Consider the following 20,777-nt stretch of genomic DNA (forward strand, 5'->3'; position numbering starts at 1 on the left):
TGCTTTTAATATCCGGTTTTAAGCGCGCCTTTTTTGACAAGAACATGAAGACAGTTACATATTCATAATTATATTAAAAAGGTATTTTTGCTTGCAGTGTCAAATTAACTCAGATGAAAATAAAAGAATTCTTTTATGATTTAAAAAAATATATTTTACAGCCTAGTCTTGTATGGATACAATCTCAAATCTGAGACAACATTCTGTAAAATACAGTGTAGCATGATGTTATTTTGTTTATAATGATGACGATAAATGATTAGATTGCCCAGCCCGATGCCGGATTGTTGAACAAGCTTAAATAATTTATTTTAGTCTTAATATACAAAGTAAAAATGGAAAGTCTGATTGACGAGGCAGAGGATGGGAATGTGAGCAAGGTTGCTGAATTGCTTTCCAGCATAAAAGATGAAGAGGTATGTCTGACATGATATAGTATATACTAGTATATTATGATACTATCAGCTGACTATGTCTTATATTACTAATGGAATAGACTACTATTGCAAGTCTCAGCGAGATCTCATGTCTGTGATTCCGTAGGTCAATTTAAAAAACCTTTAAATTACCGGTACCATCACAAGATTATTCTAGAACTGTTTTTTGTACTTTGTATCCTTGATAGATGATCTGATCATAATTATAGACATAGATTTTAATCAAAACCCACAGACCCGTTTTTTTTGCCCCATTTCTGAGATTGTGTGAAAATCAATGTTTTCTTTATATCGAAATTATTTTACAATATACAATATGAATAAAAATTCATCCAAAAGCAATCCCTATTAACTTGATTGAGGTAATTATCTAATTGAAAACAATATAATTTACTGGGATTGAACAGAGTTCTAAAAACTTTTCAAGGCTTAATTGGGTGATATTTTGGGAGGTAAACATGGCGAATGTAGAAGTTGCCATTCCTGTAAGTATATATACGTCCCTGATTAAATTTAAAAAAGATCTCAGTTTTGTGATCTAAACACAAACTCAGCATGTTATGATTTTTCCAGATTATTGATGTTACACAGAAAAGATTATGCAAAGAAAAAGGAGATGCTGTTACTGCTTTAAGGACCGTATTGCAAGGTTGGTAATTTATCAAAATGGCAAATTAAAAGGATTGTTGCTGGAGCTAGAAAATGATAAATGCTTACGATAGGGAGTTAAAGCTATACCAAGCTTTACATTTTTCTTGACAGCATCCCAAAGCGTTAGCTTTCCTAGTAGTCTCATTAAAAAGTTCATTAAATTAGTAATAAATTGTTTTGAGCACCACACAACTTTTTTTTCTTCTTTAGTTAACCTGAACCGAAGGTTTCAATTTTCATGCAATGTTTTCTCAAAGCATTGTGAGAACATTTGTATTGCAGTTATGAAAAGTTCAGAGGTTTCATGGACAAAGAAATTATTTTAAATGTTTGTTTTTCTTCTTATTTCAGCTGCAGCAAGTGCTTCAGAAAAGAGAAAGATCTGCACTGCACTGTATAAGAGATGCATAGAGATCCTGGAAAAAAATGAGCTGTCAAGTAAACTAGCTTCTAATCTCACAGGGATGCTGCTTCTTGAGGTATTGAAAAGTATACAACTTGTTGGAGACTGTTAAAGAGGCTTATCAATTTCTTTAAGGCAGCAAAACTGCTAATGATATAATTATATAGTCTTTGAATTGCATTGATACAGTCTTGTTTAGTGGACTGGGTGGTCGTGGTCAATTTAAGAACTGTATTTATTTCATACAGACCAAGAGCTTTGTATATCGATGTAGGAAAGTATACAAATTTTAAAGCTGAAATATTTGGATTTTTTTCTTTTTAGCTCACCTGAGCTGAAAGCTCAAGTGAGCTATTCTGATCACATTTTGTCTGTCGTCCGTCTGTCTGTCCGTCTGTCTGTCTGTCTGTCTGTCCGTCTGTCTGTAAACTTTTCATATTTTCAACATCTTCTCAAGAACCACTGGGCAAATTTCAACCAAACTTATCACAAAGCATCCTTAGCCTAAGGGGATTCAAAGTTGTGAAAATTAGGGACCACGCCCTTTTTGCAAAGGGAGATAATTATGAATTTATGAAAATTTTCGAGAAATTTTCAAAAATCTTCTTCTCATGAACCATAAAACCAGGAAAGCTGAAAATTGTGTGGAAGCATCCTCAGGTAGTGTAGATTAAAAGTTGTGAAAATCATGGCCCCCGGGGGAAGGGTTGGGCCACAATGGGTGATCGAAGTTTTACATAGGAATATATAGAGTAAATCTTTAAAAAAAATTAAAAAATCTTCTTCTTAGAAACTTATCAGCCAGGAAAGTTGAAACTTGTGTGAAAGCATTCTCAGGTAGTGTAGATACAAAGTTGTGAAAATCATGGCCCCCGGGTGTATGGTGGGGCCACAATGGGGGGTCGAACTTTTACATAGGAATATATAGAGTAAATCTTTAAAAATCTTCTTCTCAGAAACTAATCAGCCAGGAAAGCTGAAACTTGTTTGAAAACATCCTCAGGTAGCGCAGATACAAAGTATGTATTATGTATTATTGTACATTGTCCAGATAGTTTGTATTATGACTCCATTAAGTTGATTTTATCATACCTATTGTTTCTCAGGTGAGCAATGTGGCCCATGGGCCTCTTGTTTAAGTAATAGTTTATATGGTGCTAAATATCATGCTTGAAACTTTAATTCAATTCTGATGGGTAATTGTTTGACCATCTAGCCTCCTTAATTTATTTTGAAAAACTTTTTAAAAGATATCAGAATTAAGATCACTTTTACAGTATTATCCTTTATATACTTTACACACGTATATTTTAAGATTTTATTCAATATTTGTAATTTTTGTGAAAAGCTGATCAGAGGATTGACTGTACATGAAATATCATCTTCACACAAACTTTATTTTAGCTTTTAGATAAAAATGTCTTTCTTTCTTTTGCAGACAGACTTGCTTCAAAACAGTGCCCTGGCAGAAATCTGTTCCTTGTTTATAGACATGGTTAAAAGTGGATCCATTCAGTGTGGAAAGTAATTATTCCGCAAAGAATTTTTTTATTCCTTCTTTCTTGCACATTGATATTAGAAGTGTTGTATTCTGTTGAACTACTGTCTTGTGTTCAAAACCTTTTCCAGACTTCTTCTTTTTACCAACTCTTCTGATTTGATTTATTTGTTGTATACTGTTGTATTTTTACAAGGGGTCTAGCTCTGTTGCCCAAGATCCTGTCGGTCATAGCCTTGGAGGAAACAGTATCATATGGCGAGAGTAGTTTAAATGGAGAGAAGTACAAAAGTCATGTCATCAATAGCCTCTGCTCTTGCAAGTATGTACAAATTTAATTTCAATATTAGTTGAAAATTAAAGAGAATATATAAAGATAAGTTTCCTTCATTTGCTCTCTTGAATGGTGAAATAAAAAAATTCCATATTTTCGAATTTCTTCAAGCTTGGTTTTAAAATATACCTTCCAATTTGAGCAAATGGTAACCCTAAATGAGCTATAGTATTTTAGATATAGAGCCCATTGCTAATACATGTAGACAACTTAATCTTGTTATTTTTTTATGTTTTGTAGATGGAATTCCCAAAGTGTTTTGCACTTAGCTGGGATGTTTAAGGACATTGCTCTAACCAATGAAGAACTTCGATTTGTTCTGGAGAAGATCATAAGGATGATGAAAGATTTGGAACTGACAGACCTGCCCTCCCTAGTGTATCAACTCCTACTTCTGTCCACAAAGGTCAGGAATTGTGACTTGTTGTTTTAACAATTGTATTTTTATTTTGTAAATAATCAGATGACTGAATGTTTCTCTTTTTTGTGAAGAAATACAATACTGGAACTGTTTTACCATAGGAACATACATGTATATACAGGTACCTGCGAGTCAAGAGTTCTTTACTTTTATGTTGCTATCAATTGCAGGGTCACAAAAAACTGGTGATCGATGGTGTCACAAAATATTTCATAGAGCAAGATGCTAGACATAAAGACCATGATCCAAATGAATTCAGGTATGACTAATACCGGTACATGTTAATTTTTCTGTAAGTCATAGACCCTTATGCAGGAGATGGTACATTGGTGATGAGATGGTGATGGTGATGGAGATGGTGTATTTTTAATTTTTTAAACTTATTTTTACATATGTACAGGACAGTTTGACAACAGATAACATCCAGATTAAACCAATGAAAACTTATGAAAACCAGGTTAACGTGTCTGACCTTCGGACAATATATCTGGCCGCAATATATAAGTGATGAGAGCTGGCATGGTACACCAGAGGCCCTGGGTTTTAGTCCCGGTTGAGACGACTTTTTACCACCTGTCACATATGCAGGGGTGTGCAATTACAAAATTTGGCCACTAGCCCAGGGGCTAGTGGGAGTACCAAAGTCACTAGCCCAAGATTCAAAGTTACTAGCCAGACTATTTCGGACATGTCGACATTTCATTTTATAAAAAACCCTAAATTTTATGTACATAATGTTTTCTCCTGTATGATACTAGTATATAATTATTAATATACGAAATATTTATTACTTGCATGTTTTCTGTGGTAGACTAGTTCAAAAATATTCAACTTCATTGATCTCTCACATTTTAGTTACAAAATTGGTTTGGGTACCGTTTATATAATAAAACCCAAACATAACATTGTGAATGTGAACAGACTCTATAAAATCACTGCAACTATCTATGTGTGCATACATTTTATCCTGTTTAATTTCCAGGTACAAAATACAACTATGCAATTAATTACGTAATGGTAAATTTTAATTAAAAATAATGGAAAATGCACAAATAATAATATGCAAAATATGATTTTTTTTTAATTCACCAAGCAGGTCACTTTAAAATGTGTTCATGAGAATAGTTAGTGCAGAAATTTATAATATCTCTGTAATGCATCTCTCTCTCTCTCTCTCTCTCTTTCTCTCTCTAACTCTCTCTCTGTAAAAAAAAATTATATTAAAAAAAGCCAATGAATACATATTAAAGGAAAAGGAATCATTTTACAGTGATGTCACTTGAAACAGCTGCACAGGTAACTACGGAAGCCATGTGCAGTGAGGCGTGACTATCTCGTCTAGCCACTGGTCAGGTCAACACTGTCGGTAAAACTTCAAAGTGTGAAACTTACAGCAGAGTGTTTTTTCTCAGAAGAATGTAGCACGAGAAAAAAATGCTTAAGAAATTTTTAGGCTATCATGACTTAAAAGGAGCAGATATTATGCCTCTGTGATAACAATGACGATACACTTTTCCTACTAGGACACTGCAAATTTACCGGCATATTTTGCCAACTCTGGTTATGATTTACATGTACTAGCCCAATGGGCTACCACAGTTAATGTTTTTGCTAGCCCGACCTCTAAAATCGGTAGCCCCGGGCGTCGGGCGATGGTAATTGCACACCCCTGATATGGTTTATTACATAACCACAAAAAAAATTCAGTTTAGTTTATTTTATTTAGCAGACCATCTTAAATAAACAAGGTTTAACAACTAATGGAAAATAATGTTATTATCAGACTTTTCACTGCATTATTTTTAGTGAAGACCTACTGGAGGGAGATAATGCTAGCATTGAGACCCTGAGACAAACCGAGGGCACCATTATACTACACATTAATTTTGCCATTAGTATGGATCAGGAACTAGGCAGAGAGTTCATCAAGTTTCTCAAGGTTGGCAACAACGGTCTCGGCTGCTCACGATATGCATGTACATGTATTTACCAAAATTTCACTCTATGTACATATAACATTCAGAAAGTTAATTGTGTATTTAGGGTAACCAGCTGGACACCTCCAAGGTTCTGGCCCCCTTTGTTCTGGCTCTGTCCCTCTCACTCTCCAGGATCCACAGGTTCGAAGGCCAGGTAAGAGATTGGTCAACATGGAAAATTCTGGGCCATCATGTTTCAAATTTAACTCTTATTTATATCAACAAATAAACTTCAACAAACTGTGTGTAAAGTTACTTTGTTATTCCATATATGATTTGCTTTTTTCTCCAGATATTTGATTTGTTGAAAGCAACTATTATGAAAAGCTTCAAGGACAGTGACAAACAGAGACAGTCTAACTGGGTGCGGGAGGTCGTTCCTGATATCTGTCATGTACAGGACTACGTTCTCTCTACAATACAGAACAGGTAGATACCTAAGATACTTAAGATCAACAAGATTTAAGAACGATGCACACCATAATGATTATGATCTCAATCATATGCCTTCTCTTTTTTACTAATGATGATTCACAAAGATAAGCTTCTTCAGTACAATGTACTTTAATTTTCAAATATTCAGAAGAATGATAGAAAACGCTATCATAGTTTTGTCATATTGTAAACCATGGCTGTTTGATTGTTTCAGTAAACATGGTTGGGACCATGTGGTACAAGGCTTGGTTCAGCTTGGGTTTGGATTAATGGACGCCTATGGTCCTAAAGGAGCCTTTGGGCGAATAGAGACGGGGAGCATTCAGACCGGTCCTTCCCACGAAGCCTGTCAGCTCGGGAGCAAGATCCTCCTCCACACATTCAAAGTGAGGATGCTCTTGGGTGTTGGTGGTTCTTATGTTTTAGCATCAGTCAATGCATAATACATTCATTTGAACTTTGAGCTCTTAGATAAGTCAAAGAGAGCATGAAGTCCCAGCCACGCCTCTGTACTGACCTTGACTATGATATCTATTACATAGGCTCATGATATGGTGAAAGCTGAAATTCTGGAGCAGATTTTCAACAGAGTTGTAACCAAAGCAACTGCACCAGTCAGTCATTATCTAGGTACTGTTGATATACACATAGTGTATACAGAAAAATATTTGCCCTCATTTTATTTTAGCCCCTTTGTCAGTTGTCATAGTCAGCAGGCTATTTAAAGACTGAGCAAATTCAAAATAGTTTTTAAAAAACCATGTTAATTAGAAAGAGTAACCGTTATAAACTGTGTTTGCGAATTCAATAAGGGGCGAAACTGTTAGCAAATGTAGAAAGGCAGAAAAAACATGGGTGCAAAAACAGGTTATATTCCAGTACATGAATACTTCTGTGTAATTGGATAGACATCAAGTTTATTGGCTTAATATACAGCCATTTTTTTTTAATTGAGAAGAGTTACATGTCCTAGCAGATAAGTAATTCAGTCAGTTAGATTCTATTGTAAAGATGTTTTCTTACAGAGCTCCTATCTAGCACAGTAATGGCAGCCCCTCAGAGACTGCTTGAATCGTCCACCAAAGTGCGGGAGATGTTTGATTACCTAGCTCTCCTCACGCCCGCGGCGGCGGAGGGGTTACTGAGGGCCATTCACCCCCTACTGAAGCTCAGCATGTCTCTGAGAGACTCTCTCATTCTGGTCCTCAGGAAAGCCATGTTCTCAAGGTATTATGCAATTTCTAAATATAAACCATTTTTAAAAAACATGATTCAATCTTGGTTCATGTAAGAAAAATTACTTTAACTTGTTTTTTTATAATTCTCAGGCAGTTGGATTCCAGAAAGATAGGAGTCTTTGGGTTTTTAATGATTTTGAAAAATTTCCGAATACTTGGTGGACTGCCTTCAAGCCAAGCCAGCCAACCTTTCTCCTCCAGCCAGGTAAGTCTTTTTCTTCTACCTGTGCTAGGGTACCAGATTTTACATACCTTTACGATTACACTTTCATGTCCATTTCAAAGAATATAATTAATTCATTTTGTACCGTATGTCCGTTTCTTTTCATGTGTCACAAAATTTGCAATAAATGGGGAAAATCTGAAACATTTTTAATTTGCGTCTGTCATTTTTTGCAATTTAAAAAGTTTCTTATAGAAAATGTTACAGGATATAATTTCTCCGTATTCAATAAATTGCAATCTAAAACAGGTCGCGAAGAAAGCGAAAATTAGATCATCACGAAAATTACCGGATATACGGTATTTTGTTTTCACTGAAGGTATTTGATTTTGCACTCATTTTTCTGTCATTCATGATCCATCAGATGGAGAAAATCAGAAAACTCTCTGAGGTTGGTCAAATGCAGCTCATGCCATTTTGAATTTTAGCAACAGTTTAAGTAGATACTGATATATGTACAGCAACATAGTTGAAGAATGCATTTTAGTTTCGTTTTTTTCCAATTACTACTTGATAGATGCATGTCTTCTAGTTCCATATCTGTTTACAATAGTTATAGAAGAACAGTATCTTCTCCCAAATATTATTTTAAGCATGATCTGATACATTTATTTAATTCCAGGTATTTTGTAGCTGTACTTGCAGAGTTTTAGGATACAATTACATTCCTTTTCACTAATAGAAAACATTAATTTTGCTTAATTTTGTTTCAATGACGCATGCTTTGTTGTTCATTTATGCATGCTACAATACAGGAACAATTTGTATCAGTTTATTTTTTCTGTTCAAACATTTGATGTGTTAAATGATGAAGTACATGTATATGATAATTGAAATCTGCAGACAATGTACAAAACGTGAATCCAGTGCCATTATGCAATATGGTGAAAGGGTTTGATGAGGAATGTTTCGTCCACACTTCATTTCATATCTACACATAATAAAAACACCCTTTAATTGCATTGCAGCGCACCGAGCAGGCTGACGCCAGGTTTATTTTTCAAACACATAAACAATCCATTGGACAAGGCATTAATATTGAGTAACAAAAAATTACAATATGTGCATCCATAACACTTTGGTATAACATGATTTAAGCCTCCTCCGCCGCCCAGGAAAAACCATAGATAAAAAACAACCAGATGTTTTGAAAATACTATGGAAACCTGTGTATCCGCGGCCAAATGCGGAGTCAGCAAACATGCGAGTGGCGGAACCTCACTCTTTGAATAATTTATAGAAATAGGAAATATAAAATACACCTATGTATATATATATATATATATATATATAGTTAAAAAAAAAACAAAACAAAAAACACGACTTGCTCGGGACGGCGTGCGCTAGAAAGTGAACCTTACTGACAACCCATGAATCAATTCGAACACGTACACTCAATACTGAAATTTCATTGGCTAAATACTCCATAACAAGGTAAACTTAGTAACCCCACACTTTCGTAATTGTTTACATGTCGTCAGGACAATTATTTTTCGCTTTACTTCGTAACGCGAAAAAATTCTAATATCATGGTACTTGCTTAATGCCTTAAAAGTTCTATTACAAAGCAGGGTTGAACTTTAGGTACATATGTATCAGAAGTATACTTTTGCATGTATTAAGTTGTCAGAGTTTTACTCTATAGGTTCAAGTTGATGTTCATGCCCGCTACAACCCTGCCAGCAATGAGGCTCTGTGTTTAGAAATTATGGGAAACCTTCGAAGAGTCTTGACTCAGCAAGCTGACGTTAGACTTATGTTTTATCAGGTACATGTAAGAGAAATAACAGAAGATGAATGAACATTTGAATTGATCTGCATTTACATTGGTTGGTACGCAAAAAAGATATAGCCCTTGCACATTCTTTTCTGTAGGGAATTTATGAAGCCTTATGTAAGAACACACAGATAATGGGCTCTGTCCTTGAGATTCTACTGTGTCAGGTACTGTATGAAAGAAATTCATGCCCTTGATTTCAGAGATACATCTAATTCAAACATCCATGTTTTAACAGTATGTGATTTACTATTTGATCAGCTAAAGAAGTACTATGAGCCTGCGGAGGATGTGAACCCCCCAGTCAAGTTAGAGCTGTGTATCACAGCCCAGGGAGACCAGATATATCTATCAGAACCCCTGGTGAGTGATACAGCATCGACATACATGTACATATAGCTATAACAATATATATATAGTGCCTGTTTGGGAAGGTAACTGTTGAAATTGACACCCTGAGAGAACCATTGTCAAATGTCTTATTTTTAATGAAAATTTTACTGCTCTATATAGAAATGAACTGAATTCTACGGTGAACTGTACGCACATAATTTACGCGCATGTAAGATAATACTGAATGTCGTATTTTTAATGAAAATTTTACTGCTTTTATATAGAAATGAACTGAATTCTACGGTGAACCGTACGCGCATGTAACAATTCGTTGTGTTACCCGTTGCCAAGTGTGTTGCTAACGCTGAGGGTAATAGAACGGATTACTATCTGCGTCTAAACCAATCAGATATCAGTATTTATATATAAAGTATAATAATAGGTGATGTGTATAATACAACTCAGGGAGAACAGATTTATCTATCAGAAACCCTGTTGAGTGACACACGATATTGTTATAACAACAGATGACATGTTTTACACTGCTCAGGGAGACCATCCTACAGAAACGTATGAACCAGTGTTGCATTAAAACAAATTTATTTCTTCTGTGTAGTATACACCCAGTTGAATGACATATGTTTTAAAAGATTTGTTGTTTTACTAAAAGTGAATTTTAGTGTATGTATTAATAATATATTCAGAGCAGTTGTTTTTTTTAATTGAACATAAGTTTACATTACACACACAGTACTGGGTACTGCAAGACTTGGTTGATCTGTCCTGTTTTAGGCCCACCTGATCTGCTGTATACAGCTCTGTTTGGTAAAGGTCAGTGACATCCGTCGACAACAGAATCTGGACCACGATGACACGGTGATGGAAGACTCCAACCAGACTCAGCAGGAGCTGGAAGAGATGATGGACTCCCTTGTCACCAGGATGATCAAGTCCGAGATGGAAGACTTTGAACTGGTCAGTTTCCTGTGCATTGTTTTAAGCTCACCTGTAGTTGTCTGTTGTCGTTATAGTAACCCTTTCATGTTTTTAACTTCTTCTCCAAAACTACTGGGCCGATTTCAATAAAACTTGGCACAAAGCATTATTGGGTGTAGGGGATTAAAGTTAGTTCAAATGAAGGGCCACACCCTCTTTAATGAGAGATTATTTAGAATTATTGAAAATTTGTATTTTTAAAGTGTTCTTCTCAAAAACAATTTGGCCAGAAAATCTGTTATTTGTGTGGAAGCTGAAGGGATTGGGTGTGGCCACAATGGGAGGGGTAGGTGGGGACATAAGGAATAAATAGAAAAAAATCTTCTCTTTAAATAGGAATATATAGAAAAAATCTTGGCTAGAAAAGTTGACTTGTGTGGAACCTTCCTCCGGTAATGTAGATTCAAGTTTGTCTCAATCATGATCCCTGGGGATAGGGTGGGGCCATAATTGGGAGGGGGTAATTTTTGCATTGGAATATACAGAGAGAAATCTTCTCAAAACCAATTGGCTAGAAAAGCTGAAACTTGTGGTGAAGCATCATTAAGGAGGATTGTTTTACATAGGAATAAATATAGAAAAATGTTAGAAATCTTATTCTCAAAAGCTGAAACTTCCAAAACTTCAAATGGAGCTTAATGTTAAATTGAACATTGGTGAAGAAAATTTTTAAGTTCTGAAACAAGATATACTCTTCTAAGTTGTCTAGATACTTTGTATTTGATACTCTAAAGACAGTCTTAAGCTTTTCTGACCAGGTATGGCTATTGTTGCTTAGGTGAGCCATGTGGCCTCTGGGTCTCATGTTTCTTGATGTTTGATTGACAAGCATAGAAAAGTAATTGAAAGGTGGTATTTTGTTTCTTTATCAAAACGCTCAATATTTCAACTCTTCATGTCAGTGTGTGCTCAAGTTCATTTGGTAATATGGTAAGAGACTTTATTTGATTTTATAATTAATTTTGCTACATGTATACGATTGATTTGACAGGATAAGTCAGCAGATTACTCACTGACTAACAGTGTGGGGGTCAAGAACAACATCTTCTCTATCCTGGTGCTGGGGATCTATGAATCCCTGATGGAGTACACCTTCCACTCGGGAGAATACAGGTCAATTCACTTATCATTCTTATATAACTAACAAATAACTGGTATTTTATATTTATCAGAAGAATTTAGGATGTACCCCATTAATTGTGTAAAACAAAAATGCCCTCGAAATAAGAAAAAAACAAAACACAAGATGGGCATATACACAGTTATTAGATAATAATTTTTATAAAAAAGAAAAAAAGGTAATACAGTTGAAATATTGTTAATTTTGTTTCAGTGAGTCTAGCTTGCAGCAGATCTTACATTTGCATGAGAATTACAAGAAATTGAGTGAAGTTTTGAAAGAGAAGGCTAGTTCTGCTGCAGGGAAAAAGGGCAAAGCCCCCACAGGTGGTAAGACTGCACTTAGTCTGCTGTCTCTTCAGGGAACCACCGAGATTCTGAGAGCCCTGGTCAGGTCAGTGCTACATTCAATCTAATGATTTTTCCTTTTTTAGTTAACATGTAAGAATATGTGCTATTTATAGATTTAAGTGCTTGTAAATTGATAAATGATTGAGACTTCATTTTAACATGGGCACTTTTGTCTGCTTCATTTACATATATATATAAAAAAAACCCAATTTTTGGGGCAAATTATGCATTTATTAGAATGGTGTAAAAAAATATCTATGAAAAAAAATTTTGTTTTACATATATTCAGTTTTCATAAACGATGCAAGATGTGCTAACATTAATTTGTGGTCAGTCACTCAGAATATACAGTGTTTATAAACCCAAGCTAATTCCATATTTTCTCCTTGAATCTCATAGTGAAACTGCACCAAGTTTAACAGAAAACTTGAAGATCCTGAGAGAAGACGTAGATTTCCGGAGACATATTGTGAACGTGGCCCTTCAGAAGATTCAGCAGGTGCAGGAAAAGGGGGCATGTGATGGGGCAGAGGGCAGGGACAAAAACAAGGTCCTCCAGCACCTCATCACTCTGGCCAAGTAAGAGAGTGTGAAGGGAACAGGGGAGCCTAATCACCTTGTTCAGTATATATAGAATCATATTTTGAACTGTGTATGCTGGAAATATTTTTACCTTTATATTGACAATTTATCAATATATTCAGAGGTTCAGAAGTATTTAGAGTAAGAGTTAAATATCGTACATTTAGGAAAGAAACTGTTTCAAATCCTTTTAAGAACTAATGTATATCCTTCTTGTTTCATTATGTAAGAATAGGAACTTTTTTAAAAACTATGTGTTGGCTTTTATTGATATGCATTTGCAATATTTAGGTATATAACAATTGTCCTCTTCTTTTGTAGAATATTCATCACTTATTACACAGAAAACCAGAGACCTGATGAGGAGGGGAAGAGGGACAGGACTAAGTACATCAGTGGCCCCTGTTTGGAGGGTCTGGTGGGGATAATGACCATCATATCCCAGCGCTACACCCACCAGTTCTGTCATTGTCTCTGTGAAATGGGTACATGTTGCATACTTCTCTACTTTTCAATCTTTTTTTAATATAAATTTATGAAAGATAAAAAAAATATTAAAATTAATTAAACCTTATAGGATCTGGTACAAAAACATTATATTTGTTATTTTCTTTATTTGGTTGTAGTTGATGCTGATGAGTCTGACGATCCTCAGGAAGCTATTTACAGTCATATCAAAAAGTACCAGGTAATATGATAATCTACCATAATATCAAAAAGTACCAGGTAATGTAACAGTCTACAGTCATATCATAAAGTACCAGGTAATGTAACAGTCTACAGTCATATCAAAAAGTACCAGGTAATGTAACAGTCTAGTCATATCATAAAGTACCAGGTAATGTAACAGTCTAGTCATAACAAAAAGTACCAGGTAATGTAACAGTCTACAGTCATATCATAAAGTACCAGGTAATGTAACAGTCTAGTCATAACAAAAAGTACTAGGAAATGTAACAGTCTACAGTCATATCATAAAGTACCAGGTAATGTAACAGTCTACAGTCATATCATAAAGTACCAGGTAATGTAACAGTCTACAGTCATATCATAAAGTACCAGGTAATGTAACAGTCTAGTCATAACAAAAAGTACTAGGAAATGTAACAGTCTACAGTCATATCATAAAGTACCAGGTAATGTAACAGTCTACAGTCATATCATAAAGTACCAGGTAATGTAACAGTCTACAGTCATATCAAAAAGTACCAGGTAATGTAACAGTCTACAGTCATATAAAGTACCTAGTAATGTAACAGTCTACAGTCATATCATAAAGTACCAGGTAACATGTTTTATCTTAAAAGGTTCAAACATGTCAGATTATTCCCAGTTGTTTGATTTCATTCTTATGTTACTTGTAGTATTGCTCTTCTACCACTCTGCTATTTTCTGTCTTTTATTTCTGTATCCTTTAACACTGCATGGACAATTTTGAAATCAGCTAGTTTTTAAGACTCAAGTACTTGATTACAATTTTGTGTTTTTCTTTCATTTTATCTAAAGATAAAAGCTATACATCAAAATTTTCTCAATCAAACTTGCCTGCTTATTACAGCGACTGGTCATGAACATTTTGAAATCAGAGGGTGAGGACAAGAACATGAAGGAGGTTCAGCTGTTGTTGGGGATTGTTCAGGTTCTGTGTCGACAGCTGTACAGCACCGGCAACCAGTTCCAGAGGGTTTTGGAGTGGGTTCACAAGCTCTGTACGGAGCAGAGTATTGGTAGGTACTCTCTGTGTATCTACCTAGTAACAATATATTGGCAGTTTTGACGTGCATGTTTTTTTTTTTTGCATTCATATATTGGCGGAATAAGAGGGTAATGTCATTAGCCAATAATTTGTATTGGCATCCACTGTTGTTTTCTATTTATTATTTTTTGTTCATAATGCTATTAACCATATGGAATGTTCCTTCAATGAAATGTTCTGATAAAAAATAATTGTATAGTTTTACTCAATTTTATTTTAAAAGTATAGATAATTTGATGAAATTCATACTTTGTATGAATAATTTATAAAAGGGTTAAATTTAAAAATGCTTTTATTTTGTTGGATTATAGGGAACTAACAGTTGTAAAAAATTGCAAAAATAATATTTTCTGCTAAAGCCAGTCATGATCTTTTCTCTTTTAGGCACTGTGTTTTTTAAGTGAATGTATTTTTATTCACGACTTTTAGATGACATTCCAACCTGCAAGCTTTTGTTCTCAATGTTGATGACCTTCACTCAGCAGATCAAGAGTTGTCCCCCTTTGTTACGGGACCTGTCTCAGGACATACACAGCCAGCTAGGAGACATTGATCAGGTGTGACAATTAGAGTTTTAATGCACCTACAAATATTACGTGATTCATGACTCATTGTTGCACATACAATGTAGGACTGAGGTGCTATCTCCATTGCAGTATAAGTGTTTGAGTAATTGATTCTTAGGGCAGTGGTTATTGAGAATGCACAAATATCTTCAAAGATAATTATTGATAAATCAAAATTCTAGAGTTCTAGAATTTCAATTTTTTATCTATTGTAGAATAAGTTACTTTTATTTTATTTCACCTTTATAGATAAAAGTTTATGAGTTCTCCAGAGGGCTTTTGTTAAAAATGACTGGTTTATATTTTTCAGATTGTGATATATATATATAAAGATGAAATGCATATGTGTCTTGCTTGTATACATGTACATGTATTCAAACTGAAATGAAATATATGATTTGATAGTTTCTGAAACTTATTTAATGTACTTTTTATAAGAAAAATAACAATATTAGAAAGCCTTGTTTTGCAGAAAATGGATGATCTACTGGAACCTTTATTCATTGAATCAATTGTCATTTCTCTAAGACTAATATAGGTCCTAAGCAATCAAGTCTGTCAATTGAATAATTCTGATATTCTGGGCTCATAAGATCCTTACCTTTGTAGCCAGTCTGTATCAGGATTGATATGAAGTTACTGTTATCCTTCAGTTAGGTTTGCTTACACTTCTTTTAGTTATAGAGGTACATGTACTCTAGGTTTTGAGAGATAAAAAATGATTACATGTACTCCCTTTTAATGTTGATAAATGCGAATGTATGTTATATCAATCTATTAATGTACATCTTTATATGTACTGTTTAGTATATTTGGGGATCTTATTTTGTGACCTGTTTGATAGGAGACACAAGTGGAGGACAAGACCCACTTTTCACTGGTGACACACCGGACGGCGGCTCCTGTGGTGCTGAGTCTGGTTCTACAGCAGGTGGAGAGAGAGCTGGACGACTCGGAGTGGGTGATGGGCCGGCTGAGGGCTGAGTCTGCCCAGACTAGCGGTCAGTCAACCCGCTGATTAATGTACAGAGGGCAGCATGTTCTTAAACAAATGCTTATTTTACAAACTACATAAAGTAATCTGTAGATAATTCTCTAGAAAATAGATTGAAATTGAAAGACCTTTTTAATTTTGGATTTATTTAATTGTCATTTCTTTTTAATCTTTCCTAATCCAAACCTCTATTATCTACCAGAATGTGATCACTGTTTAGTGAATCCTCCTAGTTACTGACTGGACCGTTTTTGTACTTTAGATGAGGTTGAGGTGGAGCTAACCCAGAGGGAGGGACATGAGAGGAGCGTGTGTACACGGCTGGGTATACTGGTGACCGCCTTCCATGAACTCCTCCAGTCCGCTATCCCTGTGGGGGCGTGTATGGAGAGCATCGTCAAACAGTCCACCAGGTTATACGGAACCCTCACCATCCTGGTCAAATATGTGAGTAGTTTATAAAATGGCTACTGACATCTGATAGAATATGTAAGTAGTTTATAGAGAGGGCTTTTACTTTTTCACCTCATGGTGACAAAGGACCATAAGTGGAAGCATTCTGCAGGGTGCTCAATGTCTGTAATTTCTTTTTACCGTTAGGTTTGCATAGTGGCATTTTAATCAAATTACAAAGACTTTGAGAATAAAACAGGGAGAAATCAAATTAAAGGAAATTAATGGTTTCAAATTTCAAAGAATTTTATATATTTACATAAATTTATTGCAAAGTCAAATTCATGAATAATGAGATTATTGAAAATATCTCTCGACTATAATATACATGTTAATATAGTACTTTTTCCTTTATTTCAGTATTTGAATCTTTATCAGCAAAGCACTGGCCATCTGTCATCAAGGTTTGAGAAGCTGATCAAGCTGACAGGTACACATCTGACCCAGTTCTGCTATGGAATGATCACCTACATACAGGTAATATACATTTCTTACACACAGGTAATAGACAAGACATCACCTACATACACGTAATAAACAAGACATCTCTTACAAACAGGTTATAGAGAAGATATCAGCTACATACAGGTAATAAACAAGACATCTCTTACAGGTAATAGACAAGACATCAACTACACACAGGTAATAGACAAGACATCATCTACATACAGGTAATAGACAAGACATCTCTTACAAACAGGTTATAGAGAAGATATCAACTACATACAGGTAAAAGACAAGACATCATCTACATACAGGTAATAGACAAGACATCTCTTACAAACAGGTTATAGAGAAGACATCAACTACATACAGGTAATAAACAAGACATCTCTTACAAACAGGTTATAGAGAAGACATCAACTACATACAGGTAATAAACAAGACATCTCTTACAAACAGGTTATATAGAAAACATCAATTATATACAGGTAAAAGAAAGACATCTTGTATAGGTAATAGACAGGTCATCTCTTACATGTGTACAGGAAATTGACGAAACATCTCTTTCATACAGGAAATACACAAGACATCTCTTACATACAGGTAAATGTAATAGACAATGAAATGTTGGTACAGTACCCTATGTTTTTGTTGTGGAGAGCATTCATCAGTCACTATTCTTTTTTGATCAGCAAACTGAAAGTGAGCAAGTACAACAGAACGTAGACAAAGGGAAGAAAGACAAGAAAAAACAGGCAGCCGCTTTGAATGCTGGGAAGGTCTGAGATCTTTATGAAAAATTTTGCTCATGTGTACTCATGTGACATCATTAAAGCTGTACCCTAATTTGATTCTGCCATTTACGTTTTTGTTATTCTCTTGTTTCAGGCACGTGTTTTAAAGGAATCAAGGACCATTCCAAATTTGATATTCTCCATTGAAACGTTTGAAAAATTTCTGATACAACTGTCAAAAAAATCCAAGGTAACGTTTTGTACATTGGTATACTTTTAAATGTACATGCACATGTACTATTGAATTATACTCGAATATACTTATAACATAGATATTTTTTATGTGTAAAAAAAAAAAAGGATCAAATACAGGAAGTATGCCTCTAGGGAACTTAAGATTTATTTCAATTGAAAGGACTAATTTAGGAATGTATATTCTTAAAAATTCCAGTATAAAATAATAAATATGCTACATTCTACTACAGTTATTGCCGAGATCAAAGAGATGCCGCGGACATTATTCTCCAATATACCACGAACGTCATCAGAAAATTATCAGATCAGAAATACCTATTTGTCTCACACTGATCATGAAAGTACAATTTCAAACCGTAAAAAATTTTGAACCATTTCAATTTCACGTGTTAGTTCCAGTCAAAATTGCCTCAAATGTTTATTTTTAAGAGATCAATGCGGCTGTTCCAAGGACCTCCCTACCACATTTTCACTGCGTGTTTTTACATAAAATATATCACGTGTAGTAGTAATAATCGTATTAAATTGCCCTTAAAATATTAGGAACATGATTGAAAGATATTTTATAAATAAGTGAAGAGTATTAAAAATCCAAAGAAAATTCTGTCGTCTGCATGTGATTCCTTTGATCGATACACATGTAAACATTACTAACAAAACCGTTGGGGTTACACGGAACAGCCGTCAAATAACCTAGATCGTCTCTCTATCTGTAGAAATACTGGGCTGTTAGTAGAATAGAAATTTAGTTCTTGTTATCGTGAATGTTGCAGGCTAACCTCCTCGGTCTCGAAATGTTGTTTGAAATATAAAAGCCTCGGCTAATGCCTCCGCTTTTATATTTCAAAACAACATTTCTCGACCTCGGAGGTTATTCTGCAACATTCATGAAAACACGTACTTTATTTCTTAAATATACATGTACATTTATTAAATACTGCCACATGTACATGTTCATCACAACGCACACAGCATAGCCAGCCCTACAAACACTGCATTTGTTACAATTCCCCTATTTAGGTGAACCTTATGGAGCACATGAAGATGAGCACTTCACGAGATTTCCGCATCAATGTAGCCACAGTACAAGCTGTAATGGAGAACGACTCTGATTCTGAAGAGTCTGAGGAGGAGACTGAAGAAAATGATACAACAACAGCCGACCAGGAAATGGAGGAGGTATATACTTAGTTATTATATGATTTATTCCTAGCTTTCTGATTGGCTGAAATCCAACATTATAGAAAAAATAAAATGTTACATTGACCTGCATGTGACCCACAGGATGAACATAACATTTGATTTTGTCAAATGTTTGTTATGAATGGTTATCATTCCTTTCATCCAGTGAAATTTCATGTTTCTTACTGGGTCCTGCCAAAAACTATTCCTGATGGTAAAACTAAGTAAATAAAAGTGATGAGATGACACTCCATTTTTTTTTATCAATACGATGATTTAGCAACAGTCAAAATACGCATAAATTAATCTCACTATCTGGACTTTGTGAATTATTTCTCAAGTAACCAAATCATGGTATTGACCTCAAAAACAGCAATATTTATATAATATTCATTCTATAGTTGGCGAGTAATTCTTAATGTATGTCGGAGATTTTATGCATTTGTTGTTGAAACCCTATTTGACAAATTGAATGAAGTTTACATGTAGTCAGGATTAAATTTCTGTTCAATTATTAGCAATTTCAAATGAGAGAAAATTGAATGAACTTTCTCATATTCTCACCCTAAAAAATGTTAAAAGACAAGTTGATTTGTGTTTCAGTAAACAAGTTCTCTGGGACATAGCATTTGTGATTTATACAAATTATCTTGATTTGATTGATATTACATGTACAGTGTATGTATACATTGTTTAGGAGGAGTCTGAGGAACAGGAAAATGTTGCTCCTGCCAACAAACGCCCTGCAGAACCTATAGAACCCCCTCCTGCTAAAAAGTCAAAACTTGGGAAAAAGACAGGCAAAGTGTAGAATTTTTACTCTATTGTTCTCGACTTAAATGTTCTGTTATTGCACACATATTGCAGACTTGTACATATGTAGTTTGTTATGTATATCTGTGCCAAATATTACATGCTTTTTCCATGTATCTGAACTTTAATTCTAGAATTAAATATTGATGTTGTCATTTTTGTTTTCTTTGATTAAAAAATACATGTAAGCTTATCATAATTTCAATTTTAAAAATACATGTACTTGAGTTGGATTAAATGAGTACCTGGCAATATTAGCCTTAGACTGATGAAGTAATAAATGTACAAAAAAAACCCACTCAACAATATTTTAATGAAATGGGTATTCAATGAGTATTGGTGAAAGGATAGTATCAGTTAACTTGTCTATATCTTGATGAAGTAATAAATGTACAAAAAAAACACTCAACAATCTTTTAATGAAATGAGTATTCGATGAGCATTGGTGAAAGGACGGTGTCAGGTTTTTTTCTGGGTGACTTTGAACTTACAAATTTGGCCAAAATTGAGTAAACTCTAAAGTGGTGGAACAGAAATTGATGAACTTTGTAGTTTAGGGCATATACCCTTCAGATTTGCAAACCAGTATTCACCAAAAATTCTGATTAGGGCCCAGCACTGTGGGGCACCTACAGGGATCAGCTTGTTTGGTTGTTCAACATCATTTTTTCAGAGCATATTTTCTTTCCTGTAGGCCCAATATGACTCTTACTTCACCCACAGAATGCATTTGGATGTGCAATGACCATGAATCAATTCTCTGGGTCAAAGGTCAGGTCATAGACCTTATTTCAACTATTGTT

At 34.7% G+C, this 20,777-nt stretch overlaps 1 protein-coding gene across 3 annotated transcripts; it reads left to right on the plus strand.

The window, feature by feature from the left end:
- The first annotated feature begins 10 nt into the window (after positions 1–10).
- Positions 11–20,129, plus strand: LOC105336002 (Fanconi anemia group I protein). 3 transcript variants are annotated; one of them, XM_066068263.1, is made up of 34 exons: positions 11–81; positions 316–416; positions 1,011–1,086; positions 1,440–1,567; positions 2,930–3,015; positions 3,186–3,311; positions 3,564–3,729; positions 3,915–4,003; positions 5,551–5,683; positions 5,788–5,877; positions 6,016–6,152; positions 6,373–6,544; positions 6,701–6,788; positions 7,184–7,385; positions 7,487–7,601; positions 7,984–8,010; positions 9,265–9,387; positions 9,495–9,563; positions 9,658–9,759; positions 10,522–10,704; positions 11,717–11,838; positions 12,059–12,238; positions 12,595–12,774; positions 13,099–13,262; positions 13,404–13,465; positions 14,336–14,504; positions 14,963–15,090; positions 15,944–16,100; positions 16,356–16,540; positions 16,907–17,023; positions 17,683–17,769; positions 17,879–17,974; positions 19,000–19,158; positions 19,859–20,129. In XM_066068263.1, the coding sequence occupies exons 2-34, from the start codon at positions 336–338 to the stop codon at positions 19,970–19,972; spliced, it is 4,113 nt and encodes a 1,370-aa protein (XP_065924335.1). In that variant the 5' UTR covers positions 11–81; positions 316–335; the 3' UTR covers positions 19,973–20,129. The 3 variants fall into 3 exon arrangements, with proteins under 3 accessions (XP_065924335.1, XP_011438463.3, XP_065924336.1); XM_066068264.1 differs by having other exon boundaries at positions 63–81; positions 331–416; XM_011440161.4 differs by lacking the exon at positions 7,984–8,010.
- The last annotated feature ends 648 nt before the right edge of the window (positions 20,130–20,777 follow it).

This window comes from Magallana gigas, chromosome 8 (genome assembly GCF_963853765.1).
Source record: "Magallana gigas chromosome 8, xbMagGiga1.1, whole genome shotgun sequence".
Taxonomy (NCBI): Eukaryota; Metazoa; Mollusca; class Bivalvia; order Ostreida; family Ostreidae; genus Magallana; species Magallana gigas.